Source organism: Tenebrio molitor, chromosome 3 (genome assembly GCF_963966145.1).
Source record: "Tenebrio molitor chromosome 3, icTenMoli1.1, whole genome shotgun sequence".
NCBI classification, from domain to species: Eukaryota; Metazoa; Arthropoda; class Insecta; order Coleoptera; family Tenebrionidae; genus Tenebrio; species Tenebrio molitor.
This window is the reverse complement of record NC_091048.1, coordinates 800,025-820,640: the sequence shown is the minus strand read 5'-3', so window position 1 is coordinate 820,640 and position 20,616 is coordinate 800,025. Positions and strand designations below refer to the sequence as shown.

At 35.3% G+C, this 20,616-nt stretch overlaps 2 protein-coding genes across 10 annotated transcripts in view; one reads left to right on the top strand and one right to left on the bottom strand.

Annotated features, from left to right (window-relative positions):
* Nucleotides 1-7,674, top strand: part of LOC138127133 (tripartite motif-containing protein 2-like) — a 32,415-nt gene extending 24,741 nt beyond the window's left edge. For 5 of the 9 annotated variants that reach the window (XM_069042994.1, XM_069042998.1, XM_069042992.1 and 2 more), the window contains 6 exons: nucleotides 2,964-3,073; nucleotides 3,537-3,551; nucleotides 3,633-4,060; nucleotides 4,120-4,335; nucleotides 4,421-5,501; nucleotides 6,816-7,674. In XM_069042994.1, coding sequence (XP_068899095.1) covers nucleotides 2,964-3,073; nucleotides 3,537-3,551; nucleotides 3,633-4,060; nucleotides 4,120-4,335; nucleotides 4,421-5,501; nucleotides 6,816-7,057 — 2,092 coding nt within the window. In that variant the 3' untranslated portion in view covers nucleotides 7,058-7,674. The remainder of the gene's footprint in view (nucleotides 1-2,963; nucleotides 3,074-3,536; nucleotides 3,552-3,632; nucleotides 4,061-4,119; nucleotides 4,336-4,420; nucleotides 5,502-6,815) is intronic. The other 4 variants (XM_069042997.1, XM_069043000.1, XM_069042996.1 and 1 more) reach the window with 1 other exon arrangement.
* Nucleotides 7,675-7,812: 138 nt separating this feature from the next.
* On the bottom strand, nucleotides 7,813-12,454 carry LOC138125635 (lethal(2) giant larvae protein homolog 1-like). Its single transcript, XM_069041056.1, has 10 exons — nucleotides 12,428-12,454; nucleotides 11,225-11,646; nucleotides 10,955-11,172; nucleotides 10,674-10,903; nucleotides 10,451-10,622; nucleotides 9,868-10,398; nucleotides 9,623-9,808; nucleotides 8,728-8,931; nucleotides 8,188-8,677; nucleotides 7,813-8,132 (listed from the first exon to the last, which is right to left on the bottom strand). The coding sequence occupies exons 1-10, from the start codon at nucleotides 12,452-12,454 to the stop codon at nucleotides 7,922-7,924; spliced, it is 2,691 nt and encodes an 896-aa protein (XP_068897157.1). The 3' UTR covers nucleotides 7,813-7,921.
* Between the last annotated feature and the right edge of the window lie 8,162 nt (nucleotides 12,455-20,616).

The following is a 20,616-nucleotide window of genomic DNA, read 5'->3' as shown; positions in this document are numbered from 1 at the left end:
AAAGCAATCCCGACTTTTTTCTTACAATCTCACCCACAGGACAATGTCGATTTTGATTATACAAAAGTTGGCATTTAAATCAGGATAATAACTGAATAAATCGACATTTAACATCTATGAATAAAGTATGTAGGCTACGGTATGTAGTAGCATATTTTATGATAGTAAATATTTTTAAATGACGGAAATCTCAAAAGGTGGTAAAGTTTGATTTACAAGGGTCTCCAATACCTTACAAATCCAGGACCGTACTGCCAGTTATGATTTACAGCTGGTTGTTTGCGGTAAGCGACCATTGTCAATCAGGAATTATGACCCATCGAGGGTCGTCGTAATAAATTACTCACATTTTGGTACCAAAAATTATTACATATATCAATTAATTTGAGATCAATGACTCCTTCATAATTTTTAATATCAGAAATGAGTTCACTGTGGTATTTTCAATCCAGGGAGTCGATAAAAAAATTAAGTAATTTTAATTTTTTTCATTTTTTACCGCCCTGGCGCCATTTGGAGCGTCTCTTTGAAAAAATAAAAAATTCATGTTGTAGTACATACTTTCAATCTAGATTATTGACCGCAAAATTCAAATTCCTAGGATGATTAGAAATATGGTTTATTGAGAATATGCTATACGATGGTCCACCCTGTATATTTTTTTGAAATTTTCTGCTCGACATTAATCTACCACAACTGTGTGACCACGTTTTGCTTTTAATAATTATATATTATATTTATACATACATACTTATAATACCAATTCAATTTTTTACGTTAAAACATTTATTGGCATTAATTACCATTGCAGAGTACTTATTTCAACACAACAAAATTTCTGTTATTGCTTCGTCGTTTCCTATTTTCAACCACATTTGAGATACACGATACACGGTGACAAATCCTCAACACTTTTCTTTCTTACATTCCTGTTTTCACTCTTAAACATTATTTTTTGAACACTAAAATCAGTCTGTGTACTAATGTTTCTTGCAGTGGCATCTTCAAAGGTGTTTTATGTTTGTTTTCGTGTACACAATGAGTCCACGTACGGGTTTTGGAGATTCTCGTCTGTGAATACAAATTACAGGTCTGAACTTAGCCGGTTGTTTATTTAAATTAACTAAGAAAATATTCCAACATGTTTTTATCCGAACGAATATGTTTTATGCACAAATAAAAAATATTACGAGGCCATGGCTAGTGATAGTGAGTGTGTTATATTTCCGGTAATGATTATATTCTTGAAAGTAACAGCGATTTCGGATCACAGCGCACAAAAAGGACAAAAACTGGTCAGTTATTTATTATGTGGTTAAAAAGATTATAAATCGACATCAGCAAAAACCATACACTTTTGATTTTTTAAATAGGGTATGTAATTGGTTTAAAGGAAATACATAATACGTTTTCAATGTTACGAATAAGCTTTTGTAATTATGCAACCAATAATACAAATGCAGTTGACCTGTAATACGTAAGTAAAAATGAACAAAAATATCATGATAGACGGTGATCTGAATTATTATTAACTAACATTTTTATATTCTTTGCAGTTATACTTTAAAACTATAATATTATACATAATAATATCCATATCGAAATGAGAATCATGTCTAGTGAAAGTAAACGTAAAATTAAGGTGAAGGTTACATTGAATTGCAAATTTTTATCAGCGGTTCCCCCTTAACCATTTCAGCTTTTAGCTGAATACGTAGAATTGTTATCACCCTTGTTTATACAACGTGTTTCACTTAAGAGTACGAGCCTGACGAACTCAAAATGCCACCCAATATTCTATTTTCATGAGTAACTAGGTGTAATAAATTATGTTTTGACAAAAAGTAGTTTGGACATCCGTGACGTTTTTTAGATTTCCCCCTTATTCGCACATTTGCGGAAAAACTTCGCCAGGCTCGTACTCTTACGTGAAACACATTGTCAATTTCTTTTCGTATTTTATAATTTTAAAACGTAAACATGTCCATAACAACTGGGGAATAATACAGGGCGTAATGAATTCATAACGCCCTCATCAGTTCAAAATTGCAAAGATGCCATTTTTTTTTTTAAGAACACGTATAGTGAAAAATAAAATCTTGTATGCACCACGGCGTCACCGAATGATTACGCCCATCGAACGATATCCATCTCTCGGGCTAAAGCCCTCAAGCTGAATTCATCGTTCTCCGGGCGTAATCATAGTTGTAACGCCCTTGGTGCATAAATAGCTATTTCAGATATTTTTACAATTTCTACTCTTGTCGTAAATATGTATCTTCATATATTATAAATGAAATAATAAAAATTAACTGACTTCTTGTGTGTAATTCCTTGATTAATTTTTGGATACCATCTTGGATTCCATTCTTTATTATGTTTTTATAATGACAACTAGCAGGTACATACATACCTCGAAATTATTAATTTTCAAGATATTTAAGAAAATACATACGTACCAAACTTAAATACATAATATGTTAAAATCTAAGCTGGTCTTGATATGAAAACCATTTGTTATTACATAATAATAATTTATTTTTCTGGAATACGGTTGGCTTCAAAAAAAACGGGAACTGTCAGAAAAAGTTCTGTCAGATTTTATTAAATTTTTATAGTTTGAAACGGCCTTTTAGAATTTAGGTTAAAAAACTGCACTTATGTGTCAGAAATACTACTGTCAAACAGACACAAATTGACACATAAAATTTCCAATTCACATTAGGTCAAATTTCATTTCCCGTTTTTTTTTTGAAGCCAACTGTACATCTTAATTTATAATTCTATGTTTGCCAGATTTTAAATTTATTATTCCCTTTCGTAAGAAAGAATTTATCAACAATTAATAATATTTAGAAGAATTAAGTAAAATATTTATAATTGACATTTTTTTGCCTTTCTATTTGATTTGTTTTTTTTTTGCTAGTGTTTAGCCCTCAGTACTTTACGAATTTTTTTTTCAGAACGAGGCTTGGCGAGAGGATGGTCAGCATGAACTCAACTCTCGTCGAAACGGTCAGCATCAACTATGAGGACTTCAACGAGAGTTTCTTGACATGTGGCACATGCTTATGTAAGCATCAACTGACAGTTTTTACTATTTACCAAAGTCACCCATCAAAAGTCAAAAGTTTTTAATCCAATCAATTTTGCTTTCTGAAAGTGTTGCTTTGTACCGAAGAGACACTCGCCACCTTTTGTTCCCAAACTAAATGATTATCACCTTAACCAATCCATTTAACCAACAGCAGATGCCAAAAAGGTTTAGGACTCCGAACAACCCTGGAAATCAAGATATATTTCAATAAATATTTCAATCGTCAGGATGCATCTCATTTTTATTTCTTGATATCCCTGTTACATCTTTTGCTTTTGTTATCCAGCTATTTTCGAACGTCTAATCGACTAATCTGTCTCATTCAGCTCTCTCTGCCGTTTTGTTTTAATTTTTTATCTTGACATTGTCCTGCTACTTGTGTTACTATTTTATGTCTGCCATGGCCAGCCCTTGTAAAACAACATTTCCGTTGTTGCAGATGGCCTGTGGACTGGTGGGTTGTACATAAACATTAATAAACAAATTTAAAAAAAACGATCCAGGGGTGGCAGATTGAGGGGTTTTTTGGTTGCAGGCATGTACGACGGAAACGAACACACCCCCAAACTGCTGCAATGTTCGCACACCGTCTGTTTGCACTGTTTGACAAAGATCGCGGCCTCCCAGACCAGGGACACGGGCTCCTTCAGGTGTCCGATATGTCGAGAACTGATAACGATACCGCGAGGGGGCGTCTCAGCTCTGCCGCCGTCCTTCCTCGTCAACCAACTCCTGGACTTGATGTCGAGGCAACGCAGAGAGGTGATACCCAAGTGTTCGGTGCACATCAATCAAGAGTTGCTCTTCTGCGAGACCTGCGACACCGTCTTCTGCACTCTGTGCACGGAGGGCTCCCACAACGACACCACCAACAGCTGTGAACACACCATCATCCCGTTCTCCATCGCCATAAAGAGGATGTCGGAGATTTTGCTCTACAAAGCGAACGAGTGCATCTCGAAGGTGATTTTGTCGAGCGAGGGTCCGACAGAGATGGAGAGTTTGTTGTCTTTCGGTTCTAGTTGACGCAAGCGCAGGAGGGAGTCAGTTCGGAACTGCGAAGACTTGAAGCTGCCAAAGAGAATTGTTTAGACCAAATCAACTCTACATTCCAACAGGTGCAAGCGTATCTGGACAATCGGAAAAAGGAGATGATCGACACTTTGAATGCGACTTGCTCGGAAAAGAGGAGGGTGCTGGAGGAACAGCATTCGCTGATCGAAAGTGAGAAAAATAAGGTAAACAAAAAATAAAAATATAACGTGCTAGAGTTAGTGTTGAGGTTTAGTTTGGCCCAAAACATTTATTTTTCGTCTTTTTGAGGTGGAACAGGAGTGCCAAGGGCTGCAGTACCAGGTGGAAGTCCGCAACATAACCCAGCGCATCGAGAGCCTCACCGAGAAACTGGACGCCGCCTCCAGCCTGGGGGAACCCCGCGAAAACGCCTTCCTTTCGTGCGACTTCGACCAGAACAACAGCCTCGAGATCATCCAGGAACAGCTGAGCATCTTGGGCCGAGTCCGCACCAGCACCACCTTTCCCAGCTTGTGTTCGGCAACGGTAGAGGGCGACGTGATCGCCGGCATCGAGAGCTTCGTCACGCTGAGCACCGTCGACTACCACGGCAACCAGCGCAAAACCGGCGGCGACCCTATCGAAGCCGAGCTCCTCCCGGTCACTCCCGAACAACAGACCAACTCCGTCCCCCTGGAAGTGGTAGACAACGACGACGGTACCTACAGGATCAAATTCAGGACGCCCAGATCGGGTCGGTACGGCATCAGGATAACGATTTTCGAGAGACCCGTCAAGGACAGTCCCCTCTATTTCGACGTTTCGGAACACAACAATCCCGTCAGGGTGTATGGCTGCCACGGCAGCGGCAAAGACGAGTTCACCCAACCCGTGGCGGTGGCGGTGGACGAAACGGATCAGACGGTGTACGTGCTAGACACGGGCAATTCGAGAATCAAAGTGTTGAACGAGGGGTTAGAGTTCGTCAAGCACATCACCAACGAGGGACTGTTGGGGAGGAGCTGTACGGGGATAACGCTGTCAAGTAATGGTTTGATTGTTGTTAATTGGCGAAATAAGAGTATAACGGAAATGTCGAAAGATGGAGAGACGATCAAGACGTTTACTTATAATGCGTTCCAGGAGCCCATAGACGTCGCCGTTGATAAAAATTACGGACATATTTTGGTCGCCGACAACGGAATGAATTGCGTGTTCGTTTTCGATGCCGACGGGAAGATTCTCTTCCAAGTGGGAAAGAAAGGTACATTCAGTCAGATATCGTCGGTCACGGTTGGACCGAACAGTGAGATTCTCGTCGCGGATTTCAAGATACAAGTGTTCTCGGCCAAGGGGGATTTCATGGAGGTGATCAGGGACGAAGGAAAAGGTAAACAGGAATGATTTTTATGTTGTTAGTGACACGAAATATAGCCGCGGCGTAATTTTCAAAAATGAGTCATGTACTGAATCGAAGCGTCTGTAAAGCCATCGAAATCACAAACACCTAAGAAAATGTAATAACGAATTTTAAAATAATGAAAACAAATTTCAGACAAAGAAAAGTCGAACATCTTTGAACGACCACATCAGAAAGTGAGTCTTTCTGTACTCATTTCTCATTTGCGCAGCGAAAGTTAAGTTTTGCAGTAATGTTGTCCTAAAAGTGACAGTTTTGTACTGCAAAATACTTTCGAGAAGCACTGAAATAAGCAACCTTACAAACTTCCATTTTGACGTAACTTTAACCACACGTCAGATGTTGATTGTTGACAGTGGTTCACATAAGTTTCGTGGATATAACCGGAAATTCTTCTGCATTCAATTGCTTAGTTTTCGCGAGATTAAACCAAATACCTGCTTAAAATAGATGATAATGTAGTCGTCCAAAAATATTGTGTACGTCACTACCAAAATACTACTTTGCTTGGCTCGTTCGCGATTTTCAGGCTCATCCAGTTAAGTAACATTTTAGGTAAAGTCCATTGAAAAAACATCTGGATTGTAAAAATCAAAATTGCAGTTGTTGGGTTGGTTAAATCACTACAATAGTTATTTTCATATTGCCCAGTTGTCATGATTTTTTAATTTTTCAAACTATTCATTTGTTTAAGTTGACATTGTCAAATAAATTGCAAAATCATGCAAGTGTATTTTGTAAAAAGGTTAAAATGGAAAGTTCAAAACGAACTAGGGTGGTTTTATTGGGGCGAGAGAAGAAGGCCATAAAAATTATTATGAGGAACAAACAAAAAAGTGATAATAACGGGAAGAAATTACAAATTTGTGCCAAAGCCGCTCCAGTATTGTTAACTAAGAATTGGTGTTCGTTCTTGTGATTCACAAATCAAAATTTTGCAGATAAGTGTTAATTCCGATTCTGAATAAATGAACAGATTAGTTTATTTTGGATGATTTTGGTTGTTCAATTTGTTACCTGCTTTCAGTTTGTCGTGTGTATTCGAAGCAATGAATGATTCTCAAAACATTTTTAGTTCAATAATTAAAAATGAAAACATAACCTAAATATATTTTGTAACTAGATTTTGATGTTGGTACACTCTAGCGAAAATTTTTTATACCCAAGTACAGTCAAAACAAGCATTTTATTTAAAATTTAATTTTGACAGTCCAGGAGTTTTTTGTAACCATTTTCCAGTAAAAGCAAAAACTTCGCGTTTTTCTACAAGGATTTTTTTTTCAGGCAAAGGCCGTTACGGCGGCGTCGCCATAGACTCCGAGGGCCGGATCCTGGCCAGTCGGTCGGAGCAGAAAGGCAAAAACTACGTACAAGTGTTGAGTCTGACCGACACCAACGTCAACAACCACATCGACTCCCACGACAGCAAACTGAAGCGACCGAGCGGCGTGGCCGTCACGTCGGGCAACCACGTCATAGTGGTGGACCTAGGGAATAACTGCATCAAGAAGTACCGATACTGGTGAATTTTTACGGTCTCATCTCTCTATTCGGCTGCACTAATTCGCAGATCTCAGTAAATCACGATTCTGAACACATTTAGTAACAATATCGATAGGTTTTTTCTTTTCGTATTCGTTTCGATGTACCTGGAGTAGTACATACAGGTTAGTCATTTGTTTGTTGCAACTAACGTAATTCTTAAGGGAAATGTACTCGAGCGTTGATTGTAATAATTCGCTTTTGAGCTGCCTTTTTTCGTGAAGATTTTTTTGTACAAAGCTTGATCTGTGAACGTTGAGTAACGGAGCACTGTAAGAGATTTATTAATTGTTAACAAATTTACGGATTGGATTTTTGGATATTTTTACATGGCGCGATCGAAGCGTCGCAACGGTGTTCTCTCGAAACCGTACGGGATACAGTAGACTTAAAGAAGTTTGTGCTTATGTATGGTTTCATACTCTAGTTGTTTTTGTACTTAATTCAGTGAGAAAATCTTTTTTAACGATGATTTGTACAGTTATTTTGAGGTTTGTTTTCACCTTTTTTCTCGGAAGTATACTTTTGATTTCTAGTCATCCATTATGCATATTTTTATACTAGTACAATTATTTTGTACACAATACATTTCTTGATAATTCACAGTGTTTTTCTCACTTAAAAATCCTCACAAGTCCAATCCCACAAAAATCCTTTCTCGCTGTTATTTACAACTACATTGGTTGTGCACAGGTGGCGCTTTTAAATTTCGTGAAGAAAACACCAGCAGTTTTTTTTATGTAACAATTTATTACTACAAACAAATCGTCTATCACAATATAAAAATATTTCCGTAACAATTCAAGTTTTAAAAAATTCGCTCTGCCCATTTTGCTTAAACGCTCTTCCTACTCTTCCCATTTCAGACTGTTAATTAATTTGAAATAGCTTCTTGTACCCACGGAGGCCACCTCAGAATCATCATCTTCATTGCAACCCATGTGTGCCAGAAGAATACACCAAGTTTTCGCCGCGGACAAAGATGCTCTCTGCAACTCGGTCGAAGAGCTAAGATACAGCGCTTCACCGCTCTTGGTGAAAACAAGAGAAGACATTGCACTACAAAAAAATTACATTACAGCGCGCTCCAACAAAAACAACAATTATTACTCACTTGATATCTTCAGGTTTGACGATTTCTGTACTAAACCGTTTCTTCAAGTCGGACGTTGTGAAGACAATACACTCTCCGACACTCGTCACACAAAACAAATGACTCGCGGACGTGTCGGGGTTTTCACACAAGTAGACTCGTCTAATAGAAGCGACATCTTTGGGCGCCAGTTTGTACTTGCAGGACGTTTTGAACGTTGGTAGACTTAACACTTTTAATTGTTTCTCGGAGACTACGACCACTCGATGCAAATCGCTGTTGTCCAGAAGTGACACCAGATTTTTGTTTACGTCAGGAGACTGCGATAAAGGTCTGTTCGTACCGTCCAAAACTGCAATTGCATTGACCGGTGCTTTGTTTTTCAGCTGAATTATCTTAATTAAATTGCAGGTGAGGTCACCGGACTCTCTGGCCACAGGTAAGTCTATGGTGAAAACGTGAATTTTGCCACCGTTCGTACCAACCCAAAAGGTCGGACTGGTAGATTTTGCTGTAAATATTTTTATTAAAAAAAGAAATGATTTAAATTTGTGTTGTTACCGTCAGATGTGAAAGTTTCAGCAAAGTGGAAAGACCGAACATGACAATTTATTGAATGCTCTTGAGAACATATCTCGAGATCTTCTCTTCCAGGCGTTTTGATTTCTACTGAACTACATTTTCTTCTGAAACCTCTGAAGGAATGCCTCATTATTTTGTTGAAGGTTCTACGGCGAATATTAATATCTGTGACGTCGGTTATTGCTGCAAAATAAAATTATTACATTTCGATTAAAAATGACAACTATCTAAATAGCTGCGGTGTGCATAAAAGTCACATAAAACAATAAAAAGCAAATATATATTTTGAATCAGTAAATCCTTTACTCTCTTAACTTCCTAGTGCAAATTTTTTAAAATTATATGATATTTTGGGGGAAAATATGTCAAGTATCAAAAATAAAAAACACCATATTTTTCAATTTAAAAGTTGGCATAATGGAACAAAATTTTGAATTTCTGTCAGTTCAACAATAATTAGTCAAAATGAATATAAACAGTGACTCTAATATTGTTTATTTGGCGTTATATTATTAACAAATTATAAGTGTGTTTTCATTTAGTAGTGAAACATTTGAGAATGACGTATTTTAAAAATTGCAACGCAAAAAATTCGTCTATGATTGAGTAAGTAAGGTTATGTTGACATTCTTTAAAAAAAGTTCACTAATAAATGGAACTAATAATTCTACGTATTAAACAAGAGTGAAAATAAATGGAACTAAACGAGAGTGAACCCTTTAGTTCGAAAATATCTCTTTTATCATACATGATGCCACATTAAATAAAAATCGATTTTAACCAAAAGAATTTTCATTTTATATCAATTATATCCATTCAAAGTATCTCTACAAGCCACTTTAAACTGATTTCGATCATTTAGACATCAACTTACCGTCATTCAGAGTACATTTCAGCATAACCGACTTCTTTTGAATGTAGTCATATAACAGAAATCCGTGTGCTGTGGCTGCAGCAATTAAACCCCAATTGCCTTGAAGTACACACGTCATTATTGCAGCTGGCGGATACAGTTGAAGAATCGAAACAGCTTGAAAACCTGCAGCTTCGCGTAGCTTTCCTATATCACAAATAATACATTATAATTTGTAAAAAAGATTGTTAGAAAAAAGCACAAACCTGCTTTAGGAATCAACTGATCGATTCCCCTCCATATGAACCCATCCAGATCATTTAGAACAGTCAGAGTCGTAACCTCGACTTCTCTGTTCACTCCTTCATTGTTAAATCTGCAAACGACAATGAGTCCAGAAGTGCTGGCAACAACTAATGTCCCCGATGAGGGGCACAAAGCGATTTGCTTTATTGCCAAACGAGGGTCGTCGATGTGAGGGTGAAAAACTCCTGTTTTGTGAAATATCGGTGATTCTTCGCCAACACTTTCAAAATGTGGATTGTTTGTTTCGCCACCGACGACGAAAAACTGTGCAATGTTGAATTCATAAATCGGGACAAGACTGGCGTTTCTTGCGTCCCAGAAACGCACAGAACCGTCTTCGTGGCCGGTCAAAAAGAGTTCTCCTCGTGAATTTGGGTTTTGGAAACAGATGTTGACACCTCCGTTGATGGGCCAATGCTTGTTGGTGTACATCTCACTGTTTTGATTTTTTTCTGCTTCTTGTAATTGCACCCAGAATTCTTCCGATACATCTGAATTAAGATTAGATGATTTTGGGATCTAGTGACGATGACAAGTACTTACCAGAAATATGTTGGTTGCATGTCACAGCAGAGGCGTACAGCGAGACCAAATAGGGTAAACGGTACATTTTCCAATCTTTGGAAAGGAGATCTATCACGACAAGTTCTTCTTCGGTCAACACCACGAGGGTGTCAGGTTCTACTTTTGACTCGATGACGACAAAATCTACAACCTAAAAATGTTTCTTAGGCGAAGTTTTTAGAAAAAATAAATTTCTTCTCACCTTACTACTGAAGTCAAAATTTACTGGATGTCCTTTGTGTATAACTGAGACTGTAAATTTTTCATCTTTCATCGATCTAGGCAAACCTCCTGTATATACGAATAATGATTTGCCTCTCAACTTCCTCCTGATGATTTTGGGAATTGTCGAACACTGATCCTGACCATACGCCAAAACAAAATCCATTTTAGGGTTCTTCAGATGGTTTAGTTTCCAGATCTTATAACTCCCTAGATGTTTTTCAAGTTAGTATTAATAAAATAGATTGACTGAAGACGTACCATCCTCGTGAGAGCTCGTGATTGTTTTGCCATTGGGATCTAGACAGATCGATTCTAGTGCTTCCTCGGAAGCAAAAATTCTGGTGGCAGTATTGTTACAACAATTCCACAGTACTATCACACCCCCAGCGTAAGCTATCACAATATGATTTATCGGAATTGGAGACTCAACAATAGCTTTGACTGCTCCTAAGGGTCTGTTGAAAACTTTATGCACCCTGAAAAAATCTTACTGAAGGGATTTGACGCAACTTGGACAAAATTACTTACTCTGCTTTTACCATCTCTTGGTAGATGATGGTTGGAGCTCTAGTAAAGTTGTCCAGATACATATGATAGACGTTTCCACCTTCCGTGCCCAAGAGAAGGTGTCCCTCTGATATTCTTAGGCAGAGAGTCGTGATTTTCTTCAACTTGACTTCGTAGATTTGGGACTTCACCCAAGTCAGACCTGTTGTTGCTAACCGCCAAAGATGGAGAGAATTGTCGTCGCATAGCGTGATCATTTGGTGCTGGCTGGACACGAATACGATTTTGGTTACAGGAATGGACTTTTCGTGTTGGCCGGAGTATTCAACACCTAAACGTCCGTAGACTTTGATGGCGCCGGTGGCTGTACCGATGGCGATGATTCGGAAATAAGGGTCCCAAGCTAGTGCAGTCGGTTTGTAGGGAAAACCGTGTTGGAAAGTCTGTGAACGTGAGTTTTTGTTTTTTAGTGATTTATACATAGTCGATGGTCCCAATCGAGCAAATAATTTCTTAGCGAACTTTAAATGACGTATATAGGTAGATGTATGATACTCATTAAGGAGGCGGTTAAAAATTATTTTTATACAGGGTGTTTTCGAAGTTGAGGCGTTCATTTTAACATGTGATAGTATGCGTTGTTCTAAAGAGCTTTAGTCAAGTTAATTTTTTTGAAATTTTTGAAACCGGTCCTGCTCAAATTTGCGCTGATTTTTTAGAAATTAGATCAAAAATACTGGCAAAGTCAGAATGCAGCTGCGGCGTCCAAAGAGTCCAAGAGAAGACAGGACCGGACTCAAAAGTTTAGAAAACAATAAAAATATACAATTAATTATCTCCGTTAATACAAACATTTTACTAAACGTGTTACAAGCAACGCCTCAACTTCGAAAACACCCTGTATTGTTTTTGGCCTCCAAAGTTCCCCGATTTAAACCCCACAGAAACATGTGGAAAAACACTAATCGTCAGAATCACAGAAATGTTCTAGAAAAATATCTTTGTTGACTTTTTTATCTCCACCACCATTTTTACAAGTATCCTATTTTTCAGATTTGTGTTCTTTTGAACATAAAACAATAATTGTAGTTTTTGGTAACGAGAAAAGAGCAAAATTGTAAAAAACGTAAAATCACCATCATTCAAACCATTTTTTGAACAGTCAACAGTTTTTTTTAAATTTTAACAAGACAAATTAAACAAGAAATAATGTTCGGTACTTACTTCGGTGAATTTATCTTGCCAAGACATTTTCGATTTGGTGTAATATCACAGGGAACAGAACAAAGTGACAATTGCTAGAACACTAACTGCCCAAATGAAAACTCCGCCAATATTTAATACGGAGGTCTAAGGAAGGGGGAGGAGGTGCCGTAAGTAAGGGTAGAACCAATACGTCTGCCCTGTACCCCTCTACAGATAATTGATGCAATCAAAATTTACAGAAATATTTAATACTTTTTTGTAATATTATAATAAATATACCTACACTATATTTTAATTTTGTGAAATATATTTTAAATAATATGGGAGAATTCGTAATGCAATGATTTTTGTTTGTTGTCCATGTGTTGACAATGTAAAAGGACTCTTAAATTAAAAACAAATATACAGAGTATCTCAAAATTCGCGAATTCCGAATTCAAAGCGTTGTAGGGGATCACTTCAGTAGTCCAAATATGGAAATAAAAAAAAATCGGGACTCCCCCCACAAAGATACATTGGTCTGAAGGTGCACTCTTTGAAGTGCGTTTTCTTCAAATACAGGCTGATTTATTGTTATTTATGGTGTAGATGATTGTGGAAAATAATAACGTAAAACAATTTTTTGAAGAATAGCTTTACTTTAAAGTAAAAAAATCTTAAATTTTTGTAATTTTTCTTAAAAATGGAACGGCAACGTAGCTAGAATAGTATTTTGTCACTGTGGATATGAAGGCTGAAAAAATTCGCTCTTCGTGAAGAAAATATAAGCACATTAATTTTGTTCAATATACAGAGTGTCCCAGAACTGGCGTACATCCCGTTAACCACGTGCTCCGCTTTTTCTGCTGAGAAAGATTTCACTAGAATTTTTTTGTTTAACCTTACAGTTTTTAAACTACAGCAATTTTAAGTTAGCCAATCACAACAGATAGATTACAGATAAATCTACCGTGAGCTGTTGTTTCCTAGGAAACGCTGAATTGAATTCATATTTGTCTACGACGATTGGTTAAATTAAAATCGTTGTAACTTAAAAACAAGAGGATTTAAACAATTTTTTTGCAGAATCAATTTCGGAATAAATATTTACATTTGCAGTTAACGGGATGTACGCCAGTTCTGGGACACTCTGTATATTGAACAAAATTAATGTGCTTATATTTTCTTCAGGAAGAGCGAATTTTTTTTCTAAGTATTTTTCGAGCTCCACTGGGTCCTTCCCTATCACGCTCTGAATTCGGAATTCGCGAATTTTGAGACACCTGTATTATAGTTTAACAAGACAAATTAAATAAAAAATTAAATGTAGGGTACTTACTTGGGTGAAGCTATACTATTTTTTATTAAAACATTCATAACAAATTATTCAAGAAATGTTAAGAAACATGTAGCCTATTCACAACCATTTAATTTGCTGTATAGATAATTAAAATCCTCCGATAAATAAGGGAGCTATGGACTCGTCTTCTTTTTTTGGGGATAGGCTGTATATTTTTTTCTGTAGCAGATATTAAAGTGTGTTTTTATCTATTCAAATCAAAAGGTCAAGTAGCATTTTAACCACAAGGGTAGATAAAGTAATTCATTTTTTTTATTATCCAACAACGCTCATACTAACGAGATTTTAAATCCTGACACGATTAGTAATAATTAAAAAAAAAAAAATGTTTTTTTATTAATAAAATACAAATGCTATAGAAAAAAATAGAATACATATTATACACGACGATAAAATTTAATTATCTTCTCGAGCGTAATTAGCGTCTCTACTAAGGTTTCGACGCTAAAAAACGCTCTCGAAGATAAATAGTTATTTGTACAACTAGTTATGAAAGTCATACTTTTTTTCACAAATTTGCAGATTGATTAAGGAGGGGCGTAGCCCAAGTTAATCAAGCAAATAAGTGAAAAAAGGGACTTTCATAACGTGTTGTACACACTATTTTTTTGCATATCGAAAAAACTTGAGAAATTTAGTCTAAAATAAGGATTATGAAAAATTACAAAAAAAAAAAAATAGGTATGCTTTGATAATCATCTCCAAGAAGATGGAATAAAATGATGCAAAAAAGTAGTACTTTCACTACGATTTTTCGTGTAAAAAAGTGCTACTTTCATTACGATTTTGCGTGTAAAAAAGTCCCACTTTCATTACGATATGCAAAAAATACAATTTTATCGTCATGTATATTTTTTTATTACGTAAATAAGGATTTGGACGTGTTAACAGTGTAAAAGAACTCTTAAATTAAAAACAAATATAAAAGAAAAGAATTAAGAATAATGAATCAAATTGTAATATAATTCAAGATTACTGGATAATATATTTTTTTTTAAATTTTTATACATGATTAACAATCAGACAATTACTTTCTCAAGGAATTTAAGTTCTCCATATTTTCTTTTCCTTTTCATTTTTTCTGAGTAGGTATGTATTAAGCACTAAGAACTGGAAAATATTAATAAATATTTCAGTACTGTACATTTCTTCTATTGTTGTGAGTAATTTGAAGAATTAAATGTAAAACCTTAACGATTGATCGTTTTAGTCATTTTTAGAAATTTCACTTTTTGCTTTAAAAAATACTTTCACTGTTGAATAGAGGATACAAAATATTGTCGAAAAATATAACATTTGACCTCTCTTGCCAATTCAAATTTTTGAATTAGTCGCTCCCATTTGCCTCGCCTCTGGATGTAATAGAAAAGGATATATCAACTAACTACTAGACTAGATAGTTAGTAGATATGTACATGTAGAAAAGTGTCATCTATGCCGAAAACCTGTACGAGGATTTCCAGAAAAACCGACTACATAATTTCAACGAATTTCATACCTTACTCGGAGGTACTTTACACTCTGTATTAAGTGCCTAATTTACAGAAACAAAGGTAGGTATAATTCATTAAGCGGCACTACCTACTGGGAAGTCATAAATAATTTTCAGGTGTTTTCGAACAAAAACTTTTAATTTTACTTTAAATGGAATTTCTATACTTCTTGGGAACGAATTTTATTGTAAAGTACATAACATTTTTGGTTTATAATACAAAAATTTCCGATAATAATGCGGAATCTGGAAAAGTGCTCCGAATGCTTGCAGCCTTTCCACGTTGAATAGCAAGGGAAATCCTCTCGAAAAGGAATTTCTTTGGTTTTTATATTAATTTTTTTTTTTAAGGAAGAGCAGCAACGGATAATTTGATATAAAAACTATTTGCTCAAACATACTGTATTGCTCGACTCCTCAAGACAACAATGAAAGAATTGTTGATGGTTTATTGAGAGAACAGAATGGCGAATATACCTATAAAGTGGAAAGGGCTAGATCAATCATGGAGATTTTCTTGCACCAAATCGAAAAAAAAAATAGTGACAAAATTGATTTAATCAATTTATTAAGAATATGTTCTGTAATCGAATGACAGATAAAATAAGTATCTAAAAAAAAGAATAAAATATTTCCGCCCAAAGAGTGATGTTAAAATTATCTTTGCTATTCTGTGTTGCTGCCTTTCCAAATGAGTCGAAACCCCAAGTTTTTAATTTTTGAATAAAGGGACGTGTTCAAATTATTTTATTTATGTAATAACTCATATAAAAGGGTTTCAGTAAGTTGCTAATTACGCAATCATTTAGATTATCCCTAAGGACAGCCTAAAATACAGTGTTTGCCAAAGTTTGGAATAATGGAACATATATCGAGCGTTCAAATGAAATTCTGAGCTGCGAAGGCGTCAATTGTTGTGATTTTTAAAGTATAAATTAATTGGAGCATGTTGACAGCTAACCCAAAATGTAGAAACAAAACAGTCTTTCTTTTTTTTCTTTGCAATATTGTACATTAAAAATAGAATAATTTAACCATTCGTATTCTCGAAGCAAATATCTGCACCCTTTGCTGAAAACAAACATGTTCAATTATGTCCTGATTAAACATTAACAAATGTCATTCGTGTCAAACGGCAGGAAATTCAAACTTTACACTGTTCTAAACGGTTTACTTTTTCCAACGCCTACTCAGCCCAGGATTTCATTTGAACGCATGATATTTTCCTGAATTGATTCAGGTTGTCATTAAGTGTTGTAGGTTGTAGGGAATGATTGTAAGTAAGCACGTAGTGAATCTTTATTTAATGCAAGGTTCCAATCAAAATCTACCTTTATCAAAATAAGAGGGCATTTGGAAAAGGAAAATAGGAGTATAAAATAAATTTTTAAACTGTCAGCTGGAGTAGTGTCAAAAAAATGACAATAAAGCTTGAACTACATCGAATATTTCAAAACTGACAGGAATTTGATGTCCCACTTTTTTGCGCGCAATAGTACAGTCATGTTCAAATAAATCTGGGACAACTGTTGTAACGTAATTCCCAATTCCACTTGTTCACATAAATCTGGGAAACTCTTTTTTGGGTTGTAAATGTAAATATTTTGGCTAAAATTAACAATTCAATGGGTGTTATTTTATTATCATTAAAGATTTTGCGGTAAAATTACTTTGAAAAGTATAATCACTTGTCAACTTTGACAAATAAATGATATTCGCTAATTGTTCTCTCAGCAAAAAATCCATGGAAACATTGTTCAATGTTCAGCCCATATTACCCTCGAAAAATAAAATTGTCCCAGATTTATCTGAACATGACTGTACATCGAAATTCAACCATGAGTATTATTATGATTTACTCTTTTTTTTGTGGAAATTTCGATATAAAATTGGAATTTTACTGTCATCATGTTTCACCTCAATTCATCGTACAGTTAATTTCAAAATTATAGAGTACACCTAATTTTCTACAGTGTGAATTGCACTTACATTTTTTGTCAATGATCAATGTCAATTTTGACAAACAAAATACCAAATCTAACCGAAAACGCGAAAATGCTCATTCTTTCCAAATTATGTTGTCAAACTCACCTAACCTATATAAAAAATATGACGCTCAAATTTCAAAAAGGCATGTTTACATGTGGAAAAAACTGTAATAAATCGACTTCCTGATTTTTGGGGTGTACTCGATAATTTTGAAATTAACTGTACGTGGCACATGGGCAAAAACATTCGATATTTTGTAATCTATTCCAAAATGTGAACACCCACAAAAAAATATTTGTTGAGATGCACCGAGGTGGACCACCATGTTAATCTGATGGTCGAGTTCGACCACCAGCCGCCACCAAGGGGATTAAAATCTTCCAGGTAGTGACCGAGAGTCAAAGAGATTAAACTTTCATATTTAATTGTTTTAGACACTTGTATTTTTCTTGTCAACTGGATAATATTTACCTTGATGGCACATTCCAATACCTATTGCACTCCTAAATTTAAGAAATTTTATTCCTTAATTTACCCTCATTGTTTCTATAATACGTCTAAGTGGGTAGTTTACAGAAAGACAGGTACGAGTATACCTAATTCATCAATACTGAGAAGTCGTAAATAATTTTCAGGGATGTTTTTGAACAAAGACTTTTAATTTCATTTTAAAATGGATTGTCTACAAATTTCAGGAACGGATTTTGTATGTTAAAATTAAATTCTTGAAGAATGTTATTCTTTAAGAATTTAATTTTGCTGTTGCAACGGATAATTTGATATAGAAAAGATATGTGTCTCTAACTTACAGAGAATTGAACTTACTATTTGATGAACTATAAGTTTTCTACAAGTTACTGCGTATAAAGGGGAAAAGAAAAAGAAATTGAAAAAAATATTGTCAAAATTTATTTTTTTGTTCGACACTGTCAGAATTTGAGAAATTGCTCCTATGTGAGCGGATTTTGATAAATGTCACTCACAACTTGTCAAAACGAAACGTCAAGTTAATTTTAAAGATTTTTAGCGATTTGGAGCCTTTAAGGGGCTCGTCGAACAAAAAAACGTTGTATTCAACTCGTTCTTGTGTAATTTGGGCTTTTTTTGGCACTAGTGGACCGTTAAAACTTTCGTTTCACTCGAGTTTTAAACTGGTCCACTCATGCCAAAAAAAGCCAAAATTACACACGAACTCGTTAAATAAATAACTATTTAAGCTCGTCGAACAAAAAAACGTTGTATTTAACTACTATTAAAAATATACAGCGTGATCAGCAATGACTGAGTCTGTTGGCAATGAAACAATTGCAAAATATTGGCGTTTTTCTGTTTCGTAATTGGCACTGACCGGATGTTTTAACTTGACACGACATTAAAAAAAAATTAGGTTATGTCGGGTATGTTTATGCTAATACAAAAATGACCCTTTGATGGTAAACGTCAAATTCGCCTGTCAACTCTGTCAAAGCTGACAACCGGAAATGACTCAGTCATTCTTGATCACGTTGTATTACGAACACGTTCTTCTAAGCGAATTGCAAATAAAATAAATGATACATCTGTTATTTGTTTTATTTTTATTACCCAAAAAAAAAAAGACATGTCCGGAACGTGAAGAAACAAATGAGTTCTGTCTAGAGATTTTATTGCAAAAGCTGAAACAAGAACAAGGAACGATTTGCAGAATTACATATTGGGTGATTCAAAATGATTGTGGCCAAGTATGGCAACTATGTACGAAAATTTATCTGGCAACTATGTGAGTAGGGTAGAGTTGACATTTCCTTGACAGTTCATAGTCGCGCAATTTTGCAAGTTGTCAAATCAATGTGTAATGGAATTGAAAAAATCAAATGCACGCTTATGAAATGTCATACAAATGTCAACTCTACCCCATTCACACAGTTGCCACATAAATTTTCGTACATAGTTGCCATACTTGGCCACAATCATTTTGAATCAGAATCACCCAATAGTTGTTGAGGTTGAGATTTTAGAGTCAGCGAATGTAATCAAATCCCTGGACATCTTGCAATAAATGGGTGGTTAGAAAATTAGAAAATGTTGTTTTCAAACAGAAAACATCATAAATGAATTTACTTACGTAAAAGTCAAATTGACTCATAGTTGACTGTGTAACTTAAAATTTTTGCAAAATAAAAAAAATATATTTAATTTAAAATGTTTACATAATTTACTATGTATATATTTGTTTGTTATTTGGATAAGTCAAAATTGAAATAAAGGTGTTTTACTTTAGAAATGTCTTTTCTTTCTTGATACGTAGACGAGTTTTTAATATCTTTTTTTCCTCTACTAGTCTCAGAAGGCGTCATTATTGCTCTTCGAATCGAACTCAGAAGTTGAAATTCTCTCCTCTAGGTTAATAAATTTTTCGTGCCGCCGGCCGGAATTTGGTAAATTACAGATCTCGAAATCGTCCAGAAACACATGCATTGCCGGCCTAGTCCGGCTAAAAGTAGGGATTTTGAATTGTCATCGGTTTCGGTTGACATTTGTTATCAGAATTCTATCAAACGTCAATATTTGTTCTGTGGATGGCTCGTTAAAAATGTTTTTCTATTTATAACAACGTACAAACTATGTACAAAGAAGCAATATTTAACTAAAATTAATTAATTAAAATTACGTTTCGAGCCACTTCTTGAATATGGGCTGGTGTATTTATTACAACAAATGTTTCAGGAAAATGTCAAAAACAAAACAAATTAATTAAATTTAATAAATGTCAGGAAACAAGAGCGATGTTGATTTTAAAATTTAAATGTTTAAATGTAAGTATTGCCAACACAAAAAAAGTCCCTAATACCAATTATTAAAACAAGTGCTTTAACTTCCATTTAACAAAAAACCGCAGAAGTCGGCACGAAAAATTTTGTGTATCACACGTCTAGAAACTGTTTTGCGAGCATTCGTAATTACAATACTCGTCTATCGACTCGTATTGCAAACCGTACTCATGCTCGCAAACGTGCAGTTTCTGGCCTTGTGATACAAATAACTATTTCATTATTAACCTAGGTGAATAATGAACAGCCGTCACCTAGCAACGAAAAATTTTCATTGATTTCATTGGTTAACGTAGACGATTTTCGTAGCAACCGTTGAAAAATGAGAACTCGGATCGTCGCATCGGACAAAATAATTTTATTAATAATTATTATCCGAAAAGGTTTTAACGTATCTAGTAGTGGAAAAAATAGTATATAAACCACCGTGAAGACGTCCCTTATAGCCTTCGCGCCTTAGGACAGAACCCTCGGCACGCCTCGGGCTCTAATCTTGGCGCTCTGGCTATAATCATGAACTTCTTCACCTTGGTGTATAATATACTATTCTAATTCTTTTTTACATTACTTGAAATAA